This window comes from Glandiceps talaboti, chromosome 5 (assembly GCF_964340395.1).
Source record: "Glandiceps talaboti chromosome 5, keGlaTala1.1, whole genome shotgun sequence".
NCBI classification, from domain to species: Eukaryota; Metazoa; Hemichordata; class Enteropneusta; family Spengelidae; genus Glandiceps; species Glandiceps talaboti.
In genome coordinates, this window is record NC_135553.1 from 18412501 (window position 1) to 18434854 (window position 22354).

General features: G+C 33.7%; 1 protein-coding gene across 1 annotated transcript in view; it reads left to right on the forward strand.

The window, feature by feature from the left end:
• The window catches only part of LOC144435442 (E3 ubiquitin-protein ligase rnf213-alpha-like), a 63870-nt gene that overhangs the window by 8673 nt on the left and 32843 nt on the right, over window positions 1–22354 (forward strand). The window contains exons 9-33 of the mRNA XM_078124038.1: window positions 1–788; window positions 2495–2619; window positions 3365–3439; window positions 3574–3680; window positions 3939–4077; window positions 4687–4882; window positions 5440–5683; window positions 8713–8874; window positions 9800–9920; window positions 10900–11071; window positions 11931–12105; window positions 12925–13073; window positions 13898–14092; window positions 14714–14836; window positions 15344–15470; window positions 15983–16221; window positions 16554–16636; window positions 16809–16942; window positions 17068–17154; window positions 17726–17893; window positions 18376–18539; window positions 19550–19772; window positions 20190–20360; window positions 20648–20820; window positions 22202–22330. The exon at window positions 1–788 is cut by the window's left edge and continues 225 nt beyond it. Coding sequence (XP_077980164.1) covers window positions 1–788; window positions 2495–2619; window positions 3365–3439; window positions 3574–3680; window positions 3939–4077; window positions 4687–4882; window positions 5440–5683; window positions 8713–8874; window positions 9800–9920; window positions 10900–11071; window positions 11931–12105; window positions 12925–13073; window positions 13898–14092; window positions 14714–14836; window positions 15344–15470; window positions 15983–16221; window positions 16554–16636; window positions 16809–16942; window positions 17068–17154; window positions 17726–17893; window positions 18376–18539; window positions 19550–19772; window positions 20190–20360; window positions 20648–20820; window positions 22202–22330 — 4469 coding nt within the window. The remainder of the gene's footprint in view (window positions 789–2494; window positions 2620–3364; window positions 3440–3573; window positions 3681–3938; window positions 4078–4686; window positions 4883–5439; window positions 5684–8712; window positions 8875–9799; window positions 9921–10899; window positions 11072–11930; window positions 12106–12924; window positions 13074–13897; window positions 14093–14713; window positions 14837–15343; window positions 15471–15982; window positions 16222–16553; window positions 16637–16808; window positions 16943–17067; window positions 17155–17725; window positions 17894–18375; window positions 18540–19549; window positions 19773–20189; window positions 20361–20647; window positions 20821–22201; window positions 22331–22354) is intronic.

The following is a 22354-nucleotide window of genomic DNA, read 5'->3' on the forward strand; positions in this document are numbered from 1 at the left end:
TTAGACTATGTCGAAGAAAAGAGATCAGATATCTATCATCTAAACTACTTCACCACAGAGCAGCTGGTTATTCTCAGAAGTGAATTAGCTCAGTTATTATCAAATGAAGATAATGTGTCACCTGGTGTGTATACACTTCTCGCTGTACTCAAGTCTAATTGTACTGAGGATGATGTGAAGGAAGCTTTAAACGCTGCATTTCTTGGTGTAGGTAGGAGACAGCTGCCAACCAATGATATGATGGCACAGATTAGGCCTGAAACTGCAGAAGCTGTACAACCAATTACCAATGAGTTGGAAATTCTGTCATTACAAAATGATGTGCCCTCTGCTAAACAGCCAGAAGGAGGTGATGTGGAGACTGAAGAATCTGATATAAGAAGGGTTGAGCTGTTTATCGAGACGATGGTCAAAGATGGTTTCGGTGAAGAACTGGCCAAAGCTTCTTTAAAGTACCATGGTGGAAGTATTGATGTAGATGATGCAGCCGCATGGTGTTATCAGAATATGCATGATGAAGAAATGATAACCCAGCTATGCCAAGAATGGGAGGATGAGATAGAAATGTTGATGCTTGCCAAGGAAAACACATCGGTTCAATCAGTGGTGCCTGCTGCTGTTGCTGTTGGTGGTGCTGCAGAACATGTGGTAGACAAAGATATCCATGCTGCTGGCACAGATCTCAAGACAGCACAATCTATGTATAGTAGTGATGTTTCACAGGCAACTATGTCATCGCTAAGCTCAATTACTACATCTTTGCTGAGAGGCCTGCGAACATCTAAAGGGTAGGTTTCCATGACAGAAGCCAGACTGTGTGAGGAATGACCCTGCAATTTATCAAGTAGTAACATTTAATATCAATGATTACAATACAACAATATTCTATTATTGGTTGTACAAATAAAGTTATATTTTTTGTGATTTTTTAAAACAAAGATTTATCTGAGCAGTGACCATAAATATCCTGTTGAATGTCATGTATTTGACAAGTCTTACAGCTGATTTAATCTAGCCTAGATGAAAATGTTTACATAGATATTGGTAAATTACTAGTATTGGTTTACAACTTTGTCTCTACATTTGCTACAACAGTGACAGACGTTGCATATTATACCAGGCATGAGCCAGGTTCAACAAAATATATGGAATATATACTCTGGTCGTTCTACATCTCGACAATGCGCATCTATGTCATAACAATGCATGTCTATGACACTGGTTCTCCTGTGTTCGAAGTATGAGTCAAAACGTTCAAAATTGACTTTACTTTCCCCAATTTTTCTTTGATATTACTGGCACTGGTATAATTATGTTATTCTCCAATATTTTCTTCATTCAGCCAGAAAATATTTTTGACCTAAGGGTTGTCACTATTAGTCTAGTGACAAAGGCCCCTTTATAGCTAAAATGATGTAGGCTTGGTGTTTCACTCATGAGATATTACGTTTTTGAGACATACAGAGCTAGACATATTTCAACTCTAGACTAACAATAACAGAGACACAATAAACACAGCAGGGTCCTTTCCCCAATCACATTGAACACTGATAAGCATTGCTATTCTTTCACAGTGCAGTAGAAACAGGCTTCTAATGAAAAACATTACACATGGATTTTAATGGCTACAATTGTTTATTTTCTAACTGATATTCAGCATTTCAACTTGACTACTTCTACATCCCCACTGTGCACGGCACGGCATGTTTCGTTTTGCATTAGAAGTTGTCTGAGGGTGTGTATTAAATGTCATGTCACATGAGTGAAACAGCAAGCCTACATTATTTCAGCTGTAATAGGTCACTTGTATTTTCCGTGGCTGAACAAAGAAAAATTTTGGGAATACATCTAATTGTGGAAGTTACACTAAACCTTAGAGAAAATATCAGCACTAAACACCAGGGTGCACACACAGTAGTTGCCTTGTCTAGAAATTCTAGATGTCCAGTGTATTTTTTAATGATATGGCTTCTATGATAGTAAGTAATTCTACTTTGAACATGTACATTCTTTCATTAATACAATGTGCAGGTATTTACATGAACTCATTCAAACACAAAATTGATGAGCATATATCTCTGAAAATACAGCAAGACTTAGTCAAGGAAAAGCAGAAAACTCCTTGTATAAAGTTGTCTATTCATTCAGGCAAATCCATTGACTGCTTATCAGTATCCAGCAGAGATGGGTCATAAAATCTTCAAGTACTTTACTGTACACTTCCACAAGTGAAGAAAACTTGGAGGCTAACTTTGAAACCAATACTAGTTATCTAACAATATCTATGTAAACATTTTCGTTCTAGGCTAGATCAAATCAGCTGTAATATAAAGTCTAAGCATCGTGTCATACATCAATATTCTGAAAATATTTGTCTTGATGTCATTTGAAACACAAGCAAAAAACCATTTTCATGAATTCAGAATTCCTTTTGAATCACCAATATCATATTTTTACAAATGTTTTTTGTTTTATTTTTTTCCACTATAACCAGGGATTTGATAAAAAAGTTGCAAGAACTTTGGAAAGACTATCAAGACTCACTGAAAGAAACCAGTGTTGAAGATTACTTAAGTCTTGAACACCTCGGACACACACTACAATACTTAGCAGCTAAAGGTATACATGAATATTATACCACAGTTTCACTGAAATTGAAATCACGGACCGAGAACATGTTCATAGAGAGACATGAAATATATTTGTATTTCCTTGTCACGTTATTGAAGTCCAAATATGAAGCATAGCACATTGCAGAATATAAATCTGCTTCATGCTAAGTCTGTGAGTTGTATTCTAGTATCATTTTCATCATAAATATGCTAATTAGATTTTATGTATGACATTTTCATTCCTCATGTACAATTAATCAAGTTGCTAGAACCGTCAGACTATTTTGCTTACCACTGAGGGCGCTGTGCCCAAACAGAGGTACTCATCACCTTTCAGCTTTACCCGACAACCCCTAAGGTACAGATCTAAGGTCTTTACTACAAGACTAATACACAATACGATATAATTGTATCTATGTTAAGACCATTATTGCTTGAATACTGCTATTCCATTGTAAAGTTTGATATTTTGTTGTACAACTGTCAGCGTTCAAACCCATATTTTGGCAATTACAACGTTATAAATTTGAACAATTCATGCTGAGAAACAGGAACAGTGTGAGAAACTGTGTTCGTAAACCTTTCAAATAAAGCAGTAGTTTTCCTTGCAGTTTTCAATAAAAGGTGAAATTTGAAACACCAAAATGAGTATAGAATATAGAATAAGGTGTATCGATCATGTATAAGCCAGAAGTTCAGCTGAAAGGTTTTGACCACTGACCAAGTGTATGTCTTTGTTCTTTCGTTTTCAGAACCTATGCTACTGGATAGACAATTTCCGTCCTACTTAACGCCAGGAAAGCCAAATATGATGGTCCGACCTCATGGTAAGAATGATTATAACACTGCCAGAAATACATTTGATAGATTTTCAGTGCTGCAGCTTGTGTTTACTACAACATTTATTTACAAACCAAATGTTTAAATTCTGATAAATAATTTCCGAATTGTTTTCTTACAGGTGAAATTTTGAGAACAGTATTGTCTATTTACATGTATGGGTCAGGAGGTCCTCTGCCATCCTATGATGAAGTGTTACTTTGTACACCTCAAACTACACTAGAAGAAGTAAGGAATTTTCAGTCAGTTCACTTGAAAAATTTTTGAGGAGAATCTCTGAGTTTTCGTTTGTGTATATTTCACATATTCTAAACACTTTCAGATATTTAACTTCTTCAGATACCCATACTCAAAAAGGAATGACACCTGTTGTATGCCAACAAAATTTACATGACTACAACTTCTCACAGACTATTTAGTATCTTATAATTTCCCTCATATTAACTGCTATCATTTCTTAACAAGTACATTTATGTTGATATGTAGGTAGTGTTGCTATGGCGACGTGCCATGTACGACGGGAGTGGTAAAATCTACTGTTTGGTCAATGCTGACCAGCTGGACTATGAAGTCAGTACCAAAGCTGAAGAAAAGAGAAACAAATTGGCAGTTCATATCAAAGAAGGTGAAGACATATAACTTTCTTATCGTAGCTGACAAAAAATATGCTGAAATCTTTACATTGAAAAAGGAAGTTTGGAAGTATTATTCAAATTATTCATGGTACAGCTGAATGGGCCATTCTAGATGGCAAACAGGAAATTTAGAAAACAGTGCCCTCGCTCAAATTAAGGGTATCATCACCTCATAGTACTGTTTCTTAAGAGCTTGGTCCCTTGGTATTTTGTTGAAGTGTAAATCAGTGATGTTTTTCGTATTGCTCAGACATCGAGGAAAGCAGCATGATGATTAACCACATAATCTATACTATGTATACCCCCAGAGTACACACAGACAGGAAGTAGAGCGCCACCATGGCAAATTTTGGAAAAGCCTATTCTCAAAAATCTGCTACATTGTAATTTGATTTTTGTGTTGTACAGACAGACAGACAGACGGACAGTCCTTTGGCATTTTTTGCATCAACATGTGATGATTACTGATCATATTATGATCATGATATCCTGTATTTCTGTATATATGTATTTCATGGTTAGTTCAATGTCTTCAGAGTATTGTTTTCTTAATGTAAGTATACTTGGTAATGATGGAATCTTTCAAATCTTTCATTCAGATTATCACTTAGTGGTACTATGTAGCCGTGAAAGAGAAGACCACTCCCACATGGTGACAGCATTAGATTCCTACAGAATAGACCCACCTAACTTACCATTAATAAAAGACATACAATCCTATCTACAACAACAGTTTATCAACCAGGCAGCTCAAGTGAGGACCGTACAAACTGCTGCAAGTGTAACACATGACAGGTGTGTGTATTTAGTTTGTATTTTGTGTTGAGTGAACAAATCTTTTGATTACTGCTAAGCTAAAGGTTGAAACATCCCTGTCTATTAGTTCATAAATATAGTGCCATGGGTGATATGTAAGGAAAATATAGTCTCTCTCATCCATGGAAAAGTGCTAGTCATGTGCTCATTCCAAAGACCAAGTAATACATGTCAATTTTCTTTTGTGCATGCATGCACGCACACACACACACACACACACACACACACACACACACACACACACACACACACACACACACACACACATACACACACACAAACACGCATGCACGCACGCACATACGCATGCACACACGCACACACACACCCCCGCACACCGCACATGCATGCATACACACACACACACACACACACACACACACACACCAAACACACATGGCAAATAATATGGTTACCAAGTTTCCGTCTGTGTGAAGTACTGAACAATATTTCTTCTAGTTAATGAACTTGGTAACAAAATAAACATCTTCATATAGGTTTTCTTTCTCTATCTTTAAAAAAAAATCTATATACAGGTGTTGCGTGCTTGTTGTAACCTCTGAGAGAGCTGGTGTTGGCAAATCTCTGGTGGTGCGAAGATTATCAGAAAAACTACAGAGAATGCCAGGTAACAGATCAGGTGGCAAAGCTGTGTGTATAACAGTTCCTTTGGCAGAAAAGAAAGTTGACCAGAATGTGATTGTATCTACACTGACTGAGTACATCACTAAACCTACTAGTCCTGTACCAAGGATATTTCACTTTGATATCACACCAGCTGTAAGTATGGAATGAATGTTTAAAGCTTGGTGTTTGTCTTCTAGCTGTTTATCTTAAATCTGATCATTTTACACATTCTTGGATTTCATCAAATATGTGTGAATGTTTTCTCTCTTTTTATTTTCTGTTAAGTAAGAAGTTGACAATGTAACAATATTTAGTAAGAAGTTTACAATGTAACAATATTTAGTAAGAAGTTTACAATGTAACAACATTTAGTAAGAAGTTTACAATGTAACAATATTTAGTAAGAAGTTTACAATGTAACAATATTTAGTAAGAAGTTTACAATGTAACAATATTTAGTTAGAAGTTTACAATGTAACAATATTTAGTAAGAAGTTTGCAATGTAATAATATATAGTAAGAAGTTTACAATGTAACAATATTTAGTAAGAAGTTTACAATGTAACAATATTTAGTTAGAAGTTTACAATGTAACAATATTTAGTAAGAAGTTTACAATGTAACACTATTTAGTAAGAAGTTTACAATGTAACAATATTTAGTAAGAAGTTTACAATGTAACAATATTTAGTTAGAAGTTTACAATGTAACAATATTTAGTAAGAAGTTTGCAATGTAATAATATATAGTAAGAAGTTTACAATGTAACAATATTTAGTAAGAAGTTTACAATGTAACAATATTTAGTTAGAAGTTTACAATGTAACAATATTTAGTAAGAAGTTTACAATGTAACACTATTTAGTAAGAAGTTTACAATGTAACAATATTTAGTAAGAAGTTTACAATGTAACAATATTTAGTTAGAAGTTTACAATGTAACAATATTTAGTAAGAAGTTTGCAATGTAATAATATATAGTAAGAAGTTTACAATGTAACAATATTTAGTAAGAAGTTTACAATGTAACATCTAGTAAGAAGTTTACAATGTAACAACATTTAGTAAGAAGTTTACAGTGTAACATCTAGTAAGAAGTTTACAATGTAACAACATTTAGTAAGAAGTTTACAATGTAACAATATTTAGTAAGAAGTTTACAATGTAACAATATTTAGTAAGAAGTTTACAATGTAACACTATTTAGTAAGAAGTTTACAATGTAACAATATTTAGCAAGAAGTTTACAATGTAACAATATTTAGTAAGAAGTTTACAATGTATCAACATTTAGTAAGGAGTTTACAATGTAACAACATTTAGCAAAAAGTTTACAATGTAACAATATTTAGTAAGAAGTTTACAATGTAACAACATTTAGTAAGAAGTTTACAATGTAACAACATTTAGTAAGAAGTTTAGAATGTAACAATATTTAGTAAGAAGTTTACAATGTAACAATATTTAGTAAGTTTACAATGTAACAACATTTAGTAAGGAGTTTACAATGTAACAACATTTAGTAAGAAGTTTACAATGTAACAATATTTAGTAAGAAGTTTACAATGTAACAACATTTAGTAAGAAGTTTACAATGTAACAATATTTAGTAAGAAGTTTACAATGTAACAATATTTAGTAAGAAGTTTACAATGTAACACTATTTAGTAAGAAGTTTACAATGTAACAATATTTAGCAAGAAGTTTACAATGTAACAATATTTAGTAAGAAGTTTACAATGTATCAACATTTAGTAAGGAGTTTACAATGTAACAACATTTAGCAAAAAGTTTACAATGTAACAATATTTAGTAAGAAGTTTACAATGTAACAACATTTAGTAAGAAGTTTACAATGTAACAACATTTAGTAAGAAGTTTAGAATGTAACAATATTTAGTAAGAAGTTTACAATGTAACAATATTTAGTAAGTTTACAATGTAACAACATTTAGTAAGGAGTTTACAATGTAACAACATTTAGTAAGAAGTTTACAATGTAACAATATTTAGTAAGAAGTTTACAATGTAACAACATTTAGTAAGAAGTTTACAATGTAACAATATTTAGTAAGAAGTTTACAATGTAACAATATTTAGTAAGAAGTTTACAATGTAACAATATTTAGTAAGTTTACAATGTAACAACATTTAGTAAGGAGTTTACAATGTAACAACATTTAGTAAGAAGTTGACAATGTAACAACATTTAGTAAGAAGTTTACAATGTAACAACATTTAGTAAGGAGTTTACAATGTAACAACATTTAGTAAGAAGTTGACAATGTAACAATATTTAGTAAGAAGTTTACAATGTAACAACATTTAGTAAGGAGTTTACAATGTAACAACATTTAGTAAGAAGTTGACAATGTAACAATATTTAGTAAGAAGTTTACAATGTAACAACATTTAGTAAGAAGTTGACAATGTAACAATATTTAGTAAGAAGTTTACAATGTAACAACATTTAGTAAGAAGTTTACAATGTAACAACATTTAGTAAGGAGTTTACAATGTAACAACATTTAGTAAGGAGTTTACAATGTAACAACATTTAGTAAGAAGTTGACAATGTAACAATATTTAGTAAGAAGTTTACAATGTAACAACATTTAGTAAGGAGTTTACAATGTAACAACATTTAGTAAGAAGTTGACAATGTAACAATATTTAGTAAGAAGTTGACAATGTAACAACATTTAGTAAGAAGTTGACAATGTAACAATATTTAGTAAGAAGTTGACAATGTAACAATATTTAGTAAGAAGTTGACAATGTAACAATATTTAGTAAGAAGTTTACAATGTAACAATATTTAGTAAGAAGTTTACAATGTAACAATATTTAGTAAGAAGTTTACAATGTAACAATATTTAGTAAAAAGTTTACAATGTATGGTAACCATGTTTAAGTAAGAAGTTTGCAATGTAGCAGTATTTTGTAAACAGTTTACAATTACCGTTATATGGTAACCATGTTTAGTAAGAAGTAACAGTGTAAAATAACCATGTTTTATGAAAGCTGAAATATCAGTTCAGATTCTTTGTACTTCTTTATACTCGATAAAGGTATATCTTCAATCCAGCCACAGTCTCACATCAAATTATGTAACATAGAGCAAAATCAAATTTTTCCTAATGTTTAAGATTGATAACAATTTTCAAACGTTGTACTCTTAGGTACATAGAGGAGTGGATGACTTTCTATTCAACCTGATAATACTTGGTGGTATTTGTAATCTACATGGACATGTATGGAGACGTAACCCATGGGACTTGTATGTCATTGAAATCACATCCACATCATGTATTGACAAAAGTGTTGATGCTGCAGAGGCAAAGGTATTCTTTGCTCTATTCAATTATTTGTTGATTATTTTGATGGTGACCTTATGATACTGTATGGTAAGGGATCAGCTTCATCAGTTAAATGCTTTATTTGCTGTCCTTGAATTTCCCCATTACCTACCAGGCAGACTGGGAAACAAACAAACCCAGAAAAAAATACAGTGCTAGCATGTCATGTAAAATTCACTTTTCTGTTGATTCACTTTCTGTTTGATCCTAAATATACTACTCTGGTGAAATATAAATGTCAAAATCCATAGTTTTTAAATTGGTGGTGAAATACTATTGTATTTGCAAAAACGTAAAACTGGTGAAGAAGTTAACAAACCCAAAGCACTGAGCAAACGGATATCAATGAGCACAGCACTTGCCATATTTGGGCAAAGTTTGCCGGGGATACGGAAAATTATTACCCAGGTTTGATGCACATGCTCGTCAATGAATTGCATTGGAATCCTTACTGGGGTATATGATATCAGAAACTAGGCCTTTGTTTAGCAATCTATTGTTATTGCAGAATTGAATTCAAAGTTTTACTACTGGTTTTTAAGGCACTTCATGGTCTTGCGCCTATGTACATTGTTGATCTTTTAACACCCAGAAATACTACGCTTCGTCTGCGTTCTTCAGATTCGGGCTTGCTTGAGGTTCTGTTTACGAGGTCATCTTTTATCTACAAATGGGCCTTCAGCCATGTTGTTCCGCTATGGAACGATTTACTGACTGGGATTAGAATGTGTAATACCATTGATTGTTTTAAGAAAAGTTTAAAAACACATCTCTTCCGCAAAGCTTTTAATTAATTGTTGTTTTAGTATCAAGTACTTTTTTCTTTTTTTTAGATTTGTGAACCGTTTAGAGCATTTTATGGATTTACAATATAGAAAAATAAATATTATTATTATTATTAACTTCACAGGTTAATAAGAGAGGTTCACATGGTAACCAACCATTCTTTGCTGTACTGCCAACAATTACATGTAGGTCGCCAAGAGACACTTATAGCTTGGAAGTCATAAAGTCAGGAGCGGAAGGGGAAGGTAAATACTGATTAGCAATTCTCATCAATAATGAATGATTCTTATCTAAGAAAACGTTGTCACATTGGTAGAATTTAGACTTTGTATGGTGGATTTGAGATTACATATGACTCTGGTAATTGAGGTCTTGGTGTATAGACGCAAACTAAATCTATTGTTCTTCAATGTGGTAGATTATTACATAAGTGGGTGATAGTTGTTCCTCTGTTGTGTGTATCTAATCCCATGATCAAGATAGTGTAAACATTGGAAGTCCCCAAACAGTACACTGCAAGTATATGGAACTAGCTTAGAGAGAGCCTCCAAACGGAGACTATAATTAAACCAATGTCCATTCAATAGCTTATCATTGTTGTATCAACATGTTGTGACAATAGTTTTAGTTTGAATCTATCTAAGTAAACCAAAGGCTCAATTACCAGCATAATATTTTTCTTTTGGTGCTATGGTGAGCCGAGCAAAAAGTTAGATCATAATGTCATTGCCTATAGTATTTTATGTTCTTCATTAGATATATATGTATGCATGTGTTGTGCTGTGTCAAAACGTTTGTTAATGCTCCATGCACAAAACCACCCAAGCTACATGTATGTCGTAGAGAATCAGTATGTGTGTATAAATACATTGAAATGACCAGATAACTGGTATGTGATCAACGGAATGAGAAGGCACTTAATTGTGCTGGGATGGATGCCTTAAAGGCAGCATACAACAGATCCAGCTTTAACTACACTATCTTCAAGATTGTTCCAGTCTATTATTGTTCATGGGAAGAAAGATGACTATTACAGTTTCAGTTTGTCATCTGGTAGCAATGAGTGTGTAGCATGTTTTTCCATAGCGTTTGCATCGGTGAATCCCTCAAAATTTCCTTGGTTATATTGATTGCAGTACTGAATATAGATTTCTTTTGTTCTAGAGTCAGAAAATAAATCATATGAAAATAGTCTTGTTGAACAAAAGTTTTCCTTTCCTTCAGTCTCACATGAACATGATCCACTGATGGATGACCAAGAGTTCAGAAGTTCGGCTTTCCAGAGAGTTTATCAGTACTTGGTCCGAAAGGGTAAAGGTGTCAACTTGGATTTCTTTGACTTTGAAGAAGACAAGATGGAAGGGGACCATGTACAGTGTCTTGAAGTACTCCTAAGGTATGAATCACTTTTAGTATTTGAGGAAAGTAGATGCATTTATTGAGAATGTCTTGACTTTCATACTACGACATTTGTCGCCCACCACGAGGTATGTACAGGTGTATCAAAACACCATTTGTTAGTTGAAAGTGCGAGTAGCAGTTTGTCAACAAAACACTTGTGTTTTGATACACCCATACATATACATGCCACCACCTATAAATCATCAAGTGATCAATGATCTATACATATCTTATTCAAGAAATATTAAAGTCCCAAGACTCACATCCACATTTTCACATTAGTGCCATCTTTTTAGTTGAGCCATAAGGATTAGATGAGATTGATGTTTTATTCATTATACTAGTGCCATGTTATTATGGCAGGCATCGAGTACCTGTGTAAGCCCCAGTTCTCAGATTTGTTGTCTTTGTTTGTGAAGGCTAGACAATGTGTATACATGCTTGAGCAAGCTGACAACTGTTACAGGATCTAACAATTCCATATTTCCTATCTGCTTTCACTAAATATCAGTTGTGTCAAGTGTTTCAGAAGTTTAAATGTCTGTAGTATGCTAAGTCAAATTTTATGTGAATTTTATTACTTTGGTGTATAAGGGGAAACATTATTCGGTATAGTGAGTCATACAATACAATATATCTTTATTATCCCAAAATGGGCAATTCTTTGTGTGACAGTAGAGAATAAAACCATACATGTACATGAAAAAATTTACAACAAGGTCACAAAATATATGAAAATCATATAAAATGTATAGTGCAGGACATTTTAAGGGTTAAAATGAGACCCTAGAAATTTGCTTTGTAAAGAACAAATTGATTTGATATATGTGTGCCCTTATCATGTCTCTTCACAGATTTTGTGGTATTGAAGACCCTTCATGGGCTGAATTGCGACATTTTGTATGGTTCCTGCATGAACAGCTGCAAGATTGTGAACATTCTGTTTTCTGCAATTCCAGTTTACTAGAAGATGCAAGTTTGAATGGATTTCTCAACTTTGTTGTCAAGTTTATGATACAGATGTCAAAGGTACCTCCATGTCTTATCTAAAAATGACTTTAAATAAATCAAGAACGTGTACTGTAAAACATTGTATTTTTCAGTTTGGCAGAATCTAATTTCAGCCAAATTAGTATGAAATCCCATTTTGCCAGTAACATTACATTGAGAATTTCATTGAGTTTGAAATAATTCAAAAGTTGGACCAACTTTTATTCAAATTTTGCGTATGAAATGAACAAAGTTTGACTTTCTTGTATACCGGTACTGTACCTCTTGAAAATCACAGTTCTTGAGAAACAACAAATCAGAAGTTTCCTGTGAGAGAATTTAAAAATCCTTTGCAGATCATTCTTTCATTCAGGATCAACTGTATTTATTTTTGATTGTTTTAATTCATAAAACAATTTTATCGTGGCTTTCTACTTGAAAAATTGATGTGAAACAACATGGCCCAAGTCTGTGTTTTTGTAATTCAATAAATAGCAAAAAGCTAAAAAAAAAAAAAAAAAAAAAAAAAGTATAAAAAGTTTGTTGTTGTGTATATAATTACAAACATTTTATACATTTATTCTTTTGCAATGTATTGAGTTACAAACACAGACTTGGGTCTATGTTGTTTCACATCAATTTTTCAAGTAGGAAGTCATGATTAAATAGTTTTATAAATTAAAAATCCAAAAAGAAATACCCAATTCTCATCCATATAACCACTTTAAAATCCTCTTTCTCCGAACTTGGAGTTAATTGCGTACAAACAAATACCCCTCGGAGAAAGAGGTTCAAATTACATCCTTTCAACAGGCAACACAGAGAGATGTAGTAAGCATTTGCAAATTGAATTTACAGGACTTTGCAACTCCATCCCTACTTATGTCAGATGAAAGTACATCTCATTTGATGCAAGAGAGAGGTACAGAGGATGAAGATGATGATGACGATAAAGACGGTACAGATGACATTGCAGCATATCAACTGAGAAGAAGATGGGAAAACAGGTAATATGAAGTCAAGAATGTTCAGAATTGTGTATTTTTTTATTCTTTTCTTTCAAAAACGATGTCTTCAAAAAATTGTCAAATGAGCCAAGAATATTTTGATAACCAAAGATACATCAGATTCATCTCAGTGTTTGCAATCACTGTGCCATATTTTTCACAGAAGGCTGAAAACAGTCATTTTGAAAACCCCAATTACATCTTTCTCTGCAAGAATGCCAAACCATGCCATTTTATGTGGCAACTTTTAGAACAGACTGTAAATCATGGTAAACATAGCTTAGGACTCCTGTGCCAAGAGTAGTACTAGTGACCTTGGGCAAATATATAAAGACTAGTACGTACTGTAGTCAAACTTGTTGCTACCATGTGACATGATCTTAAGCCAATCACTGAAGAGTGTATCCAGACCAAAATGTGTTATTATATGACAGAACTCCATGACGTGCAAATATGGCATAATTGTGGTGTTTGCATGAGTACTTGCAGTGTTCTCTGTGGTTGTACTTTCACGAGCATAGCAGAAAACACAAGTGCAAATACCACGAGTACTCCACACTGAAACTGGAATGAAGCTCTGTTATTATTATGTATGTTTATCCAAAACAGTAAATTTCCGTAAAGATGACACTGTGCGGTCACACACTTTCATGTACAATGAAAGATTGTCACTTCATTTACGTATCATTTGCATGCAGGTATGCAATAATGTTTTCAGTATTGCACTGTAGTGTAAATACCACTAGTAAGTGCACACACCGGTGCAAGTAATCTCAGGTACATATGTAATAATCACATTTATCATTTCACACCTTATTTTCCAGCCCTCATCCGTACATCTTTTTTAACCATGACCGTGTGTCTATGACCTTCATGGGGTTCTACATTGATGGTAGTGGTAATCTTGTTGATCCAGTCTCAGGTCAGACCTTAGAGAGATGTGTTATGACCAGACCATTGAAACGAGGCCTAGAACTACAGAGAGTTAACCTTCAGGAGAACTTTGATTCTTTGCCAAGGTATTATGATAATATGTGGTTTAATAAGTGTGTTAAGAAAGGACAAAAAGACATGAAATATGAAGAGTGTCTTCAATTTGCCTTTTTGTGGAATGCATAATATCAAGAAGAAACTTAATTTACATTGTAAGAGTAATTTTTCAAGCATACCAACTACTAATGATTACTTAGTTTGCTTCAACTAAACTTGATTGATTTTCAATGTAAGAATGAATGTTTATGAACTCTGGGTTTCAAGTGAAAATTTCTACTCACACGGTCAAAAACAATTCTTGAAAGTGAAACCCACACCTTCGCTGAAGTGTCATCGGCATCATATGGAGTCTATGGGCCGTTGCCACATGTCTCAGAGGGTCAGAAGATTTGAAAGATTGATTAATTGGTTGATTTTGTCAATCTATCTAGTATCAAATTTGCAAATAGTGGAAGATCTTTGTAAAGATTTGAAAAGGAAAAGGATTGGCCTTATAACTAATTCAAAGCCAAAAAGATGCATAAAATATTATATTGTTTGCTAGAGATTGACAAGTAACTTACAATAAAACTTCTCCAAATGTACATGTATGCCATAATGGATATTAGCAGTGTTTATGTAAATTGCATTATCCTTTTGATATACAGAGCCGGAAAGATAGGCCAGCTGTGCCAAGTGATGGGTATTGACTGGCCCTTTGACCCAGATGAGACATACGAACTGACAACTGATAATGTCAAGAAGATATTGGCCATACACATGAGATTCAGGTATTAGTTCTTTCCAATATGAGCTATAGTCTAGCTGCTAGACCCCTTAGGCTAGTCTTCTTACTCTAAAGGCAGCTAAAGGGGAACTTGCTACTGAGGTTGCTAGCCTGCTGCACAGACAGGGGTACTCATTACCTTTGAGCTTTATTCGGTAACCCCCCAAAGCGCAGATCCAAGGTCTTACTACAAGACTATATGAGCTATTGTATAAATCCAAATTGGACATTTATATTGTGATAATACCATGATTGTTTTTATTTATCCAATAGTATATGTCTTTGTGTGTATTTGTTTATCGATGTTTTTAATATCATGGACATGCCCTATAACATTTGATATTTCCATATTTGGCAGAATGATACAAGTTATCAGTGTTTGTAGGCAACCTTTGTTAAAATACTGTGTATCACATGTGTGGATCAAACTAAACACTATTTTCAGTATTATAAAATGATTGCAAAAGTTGAATTCAGAATTCAAATCTTAATACTTGCTTCTTTTCTCCAGATGTGGTATTCCTGTGATTATCATGGGAGAGACTGGATGTGGTAAAACCAGACTTATCCGATTTATGTGTCAGTTACAAGCAGGGATAGAATCTGTAGATGGACCTAAAAATATGATACTGATGAAGGTAAAATAATGGCCGATTTGAAATTCAAACTGAGCATGTGCAGATGTAGATGGGTTTTTCGTACATGTGGTAAAACCTAATCTGGGATGATTGGAATGATAGTCCCCTCATTACAGTCTAGACAGTAACTGGCATCAAACTACCTAACATGTAACATTGGTTGATCATAGTGCCACCTTGTGGTCAGCTGTAACTCTGAAATTTGTCATTCTGATGAGGATTGTCGAGCAAGACATCAGAAAGGTCAATGCTAAAAAAACTTTGGGCTGCTTGATATGTATTAATTATAATTTGTGAATAATCTGACAGATTATGTACATCAGTGACAATAATTCCACATTTCCCATATGCACCATTCAAGATGGCAATTAATGTAAGTTATGTTATCGTTAAAACAAAAATGAAATCTATCAAATCTGACATTTTGATTTTGTTTCAGTATATAGGAATTTTCAAAAATTATCATTTGAAATATGTGACTGTAAACTTTAGATATTTGCTATTCCATACAGGTCCATGGAGGTACTACTGCAATGGATGTTGCTAGGAAAGTCAAAGAAGCTGAAAAACTGGCAGTATTGAACAAACAGAAACATAAAGTTGATACTATACTCTTCTTTGATGAAGCAAATACCACAGAAGCCATTGGTCTGATCAAGGAAATTATGTGTGATAGAAGAATGAATGGCAAACCATTGAGTAATGGAGTCAATGCATTGAAAATCATTGCAGCTTGCAATCCATACAGGAGGTAAGGAGAAACAATGTTTTCAGATAGAAGTAAATTCAGAGATCACCAAGGCAACTGAAAGTGACTTAATGTTGTGAAAACTACAAAATGTTGAATATGTCAAAAATAATTTGCTCCTGAAGCGGTACTTCTTTGCATTGACAGTATAATATGAAAAGAATATGTTACTGATTCATCTCTAGCATAATGTTGTTAAAATTCTGTTTACCAAACTGTAATATTTTACAGAATTAGGCATTATTTCAAGTTAGCACAGATACGTAATGCTATGATTTCATTGAAATGGTCAATGTGCAATGTACATATCAATTGTCTCTACTATTTGATTGCAGACACACAGATGACATGATTGACAGATTAGAAAAAGCTGGTTTAGGATACCATATCAAGGCAGAGGAAACTGATGATAAACTGGGTAAGTGAAGTAGATCCTATGAATATCTCATCAAATTTTTCATCATTGCATTTAACTGATACTTCTGTATGTATTTACGGTACTTATCTACTGGTCACTGTTTTACACCAAATATCATAAGTGAAATACATGTATGCCAATTAAAATGATAAGATTTCCATCTCTTCCATAGGTCGTATACCTCTGAGACAGCTGGTCTACCGAGTACAAGCCTTACCACCAAGCATGTTACCATTAGTTTGGGACTTTGGTCAACTTAGCAGTGAAGTGGAAGAACTCTACATCAAACAAATTGTGGCAAGATATGTATGTACTTGAATTTTGATTAATCTTGTTTGCTGCCATTTTCTCCTTCTCAAAATATTGTAGAATGTATTTCAGTAATTATTAGCGCTATATTAATCTGTTTTGTTGCTCATTTCCTTGTCTAGGTGAATTCACAAAAGATACCAGCTGGTAGAGAAGAAGTCATCAGCACTGTACTGGCTGCATCTCAGAGATTCATGAGACAAAGAAAGGTATGGAGATGAATTTTGTACCCAAAGTTCGGATCCGTTTTTAAAATAGTCTATCATTTGATAATCCAGAATAACTTTGCAATATACTGTATTCTTAAAGTGTTTTCATGATGATATACAACTGCCGACATCAGACCATGGACAAACAGATTCTGTTACAACCAGGGAAAGTAAAGAACTGAATTGGATTAATAACACTTGGCACAGCAGGTTGGAACAGCAGAAACTTATATTACATTCTATCATTTGATAAGAACAGTTTTACGGCCACTTTACATAATCGTTCATGTTCACAAACAAATTTCCTTGTTTGCAAAAGCTTAATAAATGTGTCAAATTTTTTATTATTGTACGTACAATAATAAACTTTTTACACATTTTTTTAGCTTTTTGCAATGTGTTGGGTTACAAACACAGACTTGGTCTATGTTGTTTCGTATTGATTTTTCAAATAGGAAGTTATAACATTATTTTATAAAATAAAAAATTCCAAAATAAATATCCAATCCTCGTCCATATGTCCACTTTAAATGTAAGATATTGAAAATATGTTAAACTTTGTATATTTCAGAATGAGTGTAGTTTTGTCAGTTTACGTGATGTAGAGAGAACCATGAATGTATTGGTCTGGTTTTATGAACATAAGATGATTGATCAATTGATGAGAGAAAAAGCCAAGACTGACTATGACGATGAAACAGATGATGAAGATGATGAAGATGAAGAAGATGAGTATGAGGTAGGTTAGTCTTGTAGTGAAACCTTGAATCTGTGCTTTATGGGTTGCTAAATAAAAGCGGAAGAGTGATGAGTGCCTCTGTATGGGCACAGCGCCCTCAGTGGCAACCTTCATTCAGTTTCAAAGTAAACAGGTTAGCCTGAGGGTCTAGTAGCTGGACTTGAGCTACGTTTCATTGTTACATGTAAGAAAGTTTGACTTCTTCATTTTCAGATAAAAATATTTCCCTGTTTGAAAATTATACCATAAGTGGCAATTTTATCACAAGATGATAGTTTGGATCAATGAAAGGACTGAATGCACATCGATAGCAATGTGGAAAATACATCATGGTAATACTGCATCTATCAGTGCAATGGAAGTTTATTGCACCACTAAACACACACACCCATCTGACTTCTTGGTGACGATCTAATAGATATATTACAATCAAATTCTCAATACACAAGGGGATTGAATTTTAATACTAACTGATATTTCAGCCCATGGACCCGCTGACACTTGCACTAGTACTATCACTAGGAGTTTGTTATCATGCATGCTTACAAGAGGAGAGAGAAAACTACAGAGATGAAATAGCTGATCATTTCAGTCATCCATGTATTGTACCTGGTGGCTCTGAGCAAATTCTTGAGGAAATCACAAGGTAAGTTACACTAAAACTTAGAGATAATATCAGCAGTAAACACCTGGGTGCACACACAAAGTAGTTGCCTTGTCAGGAAATACTAGTCCCATGTACTGTATTTTGGAATGATATAGCTTCTACAATAGTAAATAATTCTACTTTAAACATGTGCAGTTTTTCATAGTTACAATTTGCAGGTATTTACATGGACTCATTCAAACACAAAATTGATGAGCATATATCTCTGAAAAGAAAGCAAGACTTAGTCAATTTGTATAAATATGTCTATTCATTCAGGAAAATCCATTGACTGCTTAATATCAGTATCCAACTGTGATAAGATTGTAAAACCTTCAAGTAATTTACTGTACACCTTCACAAGTGAAGCAAACTTGGAGACTAACTTTGAAACCAAATACTAGTAATCTATCAATATCTATGTAAAAAACAAACAGTTTCATTCAAGGCTAGATCAAATCAGCTGTAAAATGTGTGAGGTTTTCTGAACATTCATATATAGACATAAGATTGAAATAGCGTTGTACAGCAAGAATATATCACAAATGCAGACAATACAGTAAGTTAAAATGCGTAGGAAATATGAGCCTGGGCCATGTCAAATTTATGGAAAAGGATCTAGTATTGTGCAGTTCTATATATTATTGCCTTGATATTGGGTTATATGTCTGAGAGCAAGGATATGATCAGCATGACATGTAGCAGAGTTTGAATATTTGAGGCATATAATAAAAGCACTTTCTGTATCTGAATGCAACAAGTACTGAGGTACTAATATTCAGTATTTACAAGAATATGATTTCACAGCTGAAACAGAAGAAACAACAATACACAGGAATATATCAAAATGCATAAATTTTGTATGTATAATTTTGATATTATTGGTATTAAAAAATAGTGCATTGCAGCAAGTCTTAAGTAATATTGATATTGCCATAATTGTAGTACACAGGTACTTGTGCTAATCAATACTCAAGTATGGCATTACTATACTTTGCTTCATTCTTAAGGTGCCAAGATTTGTTTTTGGACCAACTCCAACTAGGACCAAATATAGCCCGAAATGCTGCTTTGAAAGAGAATGTCTTCATGATGGTGGTGTGTATAGAACTGAGAATACCTCTGTTCTTGGTTGGTAAACCTGGAAGTTCTAAATCCTTGGCTAAGACTATTGTAGCTGATGCAATGCAGGGAGAAACTGCAGCCTCACCACTCTTTAAGACATTTAAACAGGTACACAACAGACAAGAAAACAACTCTGTACAAAAATGGTCTTACATTTTATTATGTACAAGAGTGGAAAATCTTTTTTGTTTTGTTTCGTAAGAAATAACATAATGAATATTTATTTATCGAGATACTAAATTATGATTCATCTTTAAAAATTACTGGTAAATTGATAATTGTGAAAATTTATTTTACACACATGAAAAAATGCCATTTTTATATACCTCAGGCCCAGCTCATTGAAATTGAAATTGAAAGAAAATAGAATGTTGTGAATATGATGAGATCATTATTACATCAGAAATCTGAATCAAACAGTTAGGCATAAGTATATCTTTTCAACTAAAACTGTCCATACAATGAAAAATGAGAAATCAAGACTTTATTTTAGGGAAATATATGTGTATGCATTATATATTTCAGGTACACATGGTATCCTACCAATGCAGTCCATTGTCCACACCAGAAGGTATTGTTGGTACATTCAGACAATGTAGTCGTTTTCAAGAAGACAAAGATCTCAATTGTTTTGTTTCTGTTGTTGTCTTGGATGAAGTTGGTCTGGCTGAAGATTCTCCAAAATTGCCTCTCAAGGTACAGTGTGTGTGTGTGTGTGTGTGTGTGTGTGTGTGTGTGTGTGTGTGTGTGTGTGTGTGTGTGTGTGTGTGTGTGTGTGTGTGTGTGTGTTTGTGTGTGTGTGTGTGTGTGACTGTCTGTCTGTCTGTCTGTCTGTCTGTCTGTCTGTCTGTCTGCCTGCCTGCCTGCCTGCCTGCCAGACTGTCTGTCTGCCTGTGTCAGTGGATATAATTGCACAAAATGCATATATCAGTTTATGGTTATTGTTATTTATCTCAAAGTGCTCTTTATTTTGTTCTCTCCAGACTTTACATCCTTTACTGGAGTATGGCTGTGATGATAATGATAATCCACCAGCTCACAAGAAAGTAGCCTTTATAGGAATCTCTAATTGGGCTTTAGATCCAGCCAAGATGAACAGAGGAATACTGGTGTCTAGAGGAGTACCAGATGAAGATGAACTTGTAGAAAGTGCAAGGTAAATACTACCAATATGGCTGTTGTAGCTGGTATTATTTATTGGATATGTGGATAGCAAAACTGTGTAGTACATGTAAATACTGGTACTTCCAGCTTATTTGAATGTAATACACAAATTCCCCATAGAAGCAAGTATACGAATATGACATGAATGAAGTGTTTGTAGTTGTAATCACAAAATATCCACTCATTACCTCTTTGCCCATCAACAATTTTTTAACTACTGTTTACATTATGTACTCAAACTCACACTAGCACTAAAATGCCAGGAGATGCCATGCCATTTACTAAATTATGTGTAAATTACTTTAGTATCTGAATATACTTATACAAACAGCCTTCCCAGACTGCACATAATTGGTTTGAATAGGGAACTTGCAAACCTGCCATATTGAATGTTGCATGGTGGGAAATGTGATATCAATCAATCAGTATTGTCAACAATATATTGTTACATTGTTTGTAAGTACTGCAGTGCTATGTCCAGAAATAATCAATTCATGGATATACCCTGACCTTTGTAGGAGGTTTATTCTGTCGATAGCTGCAGATTAGATATTACGATAACTACAGACACTCCATAGTCTTTTGCCTCTGATTATGCTCAGTCTGGATTGCAAGTTCCCTTTTCAGTGATCGGATTTAAATCTAAATATGATTTTATACTTGCGCAAATAGTTATAAAGGGACACAAGCTGAGTTTATACATATTGTTTGCATAGTTTTTGCTGAATTTTTTAAAAGTTACTCGCAGTATTATATATGTACTGAAGCACGTTTGACTGAACTCAAACCTGGTATTAAAATATAACATATAAACAATCTGATGACTTTCTTTATCATACATATCAAAATATGTTCGTGAAATACGTACTATGCAATCAACTGTTCTAACCATGACAGAAGACAATTGTAATGTTATAGAAGACATGCATTGACATTAACATTATACTGGAATGTAGTTTTATGTATTACTAAGTATTTTCACTTGAGTAAAAATCTTATAAACTCAGCTTGTGGCTTTTTAACTAATGGAGAATATATGACTGCCTCTAGTTGTGCAAACATTCAATTTTGTCTATATATATTTATTTGTCTCGAAATAAATACAGACATGCACAAGATAAAAGAGACGTGTTATGTTTCTGAAACTGTGACTTTTGGCTGGCAACTAGCAAAGACAAAGCTGAGGAGTGGCCAGCCCCTATTCTGAGAAAGTATTGTCAGTCTTTTATCATGAAGTTCTGTGTACATTGTATTACCCGTGTTTCTCTTCATAAGTTAGGATATCTGTAATGTGATACAAAAATAAGGTATAGATAAGCCATCAATTTCTGAATGCATATTGACACTTCTGTTTTTTCTTTATTTATTTACAGAGGGATATGCTCTACAAGTAAATTTGTTCAGGGTCACATTGGTCCCATGATATCTGCTTTATCAAAAGGCTATCTAGAAGTATACACCAAACAAACGAAGGAATTCTTTGGACTTAGAGACTTTTACAGGTTTGTGATAATCTTTATGGTAGA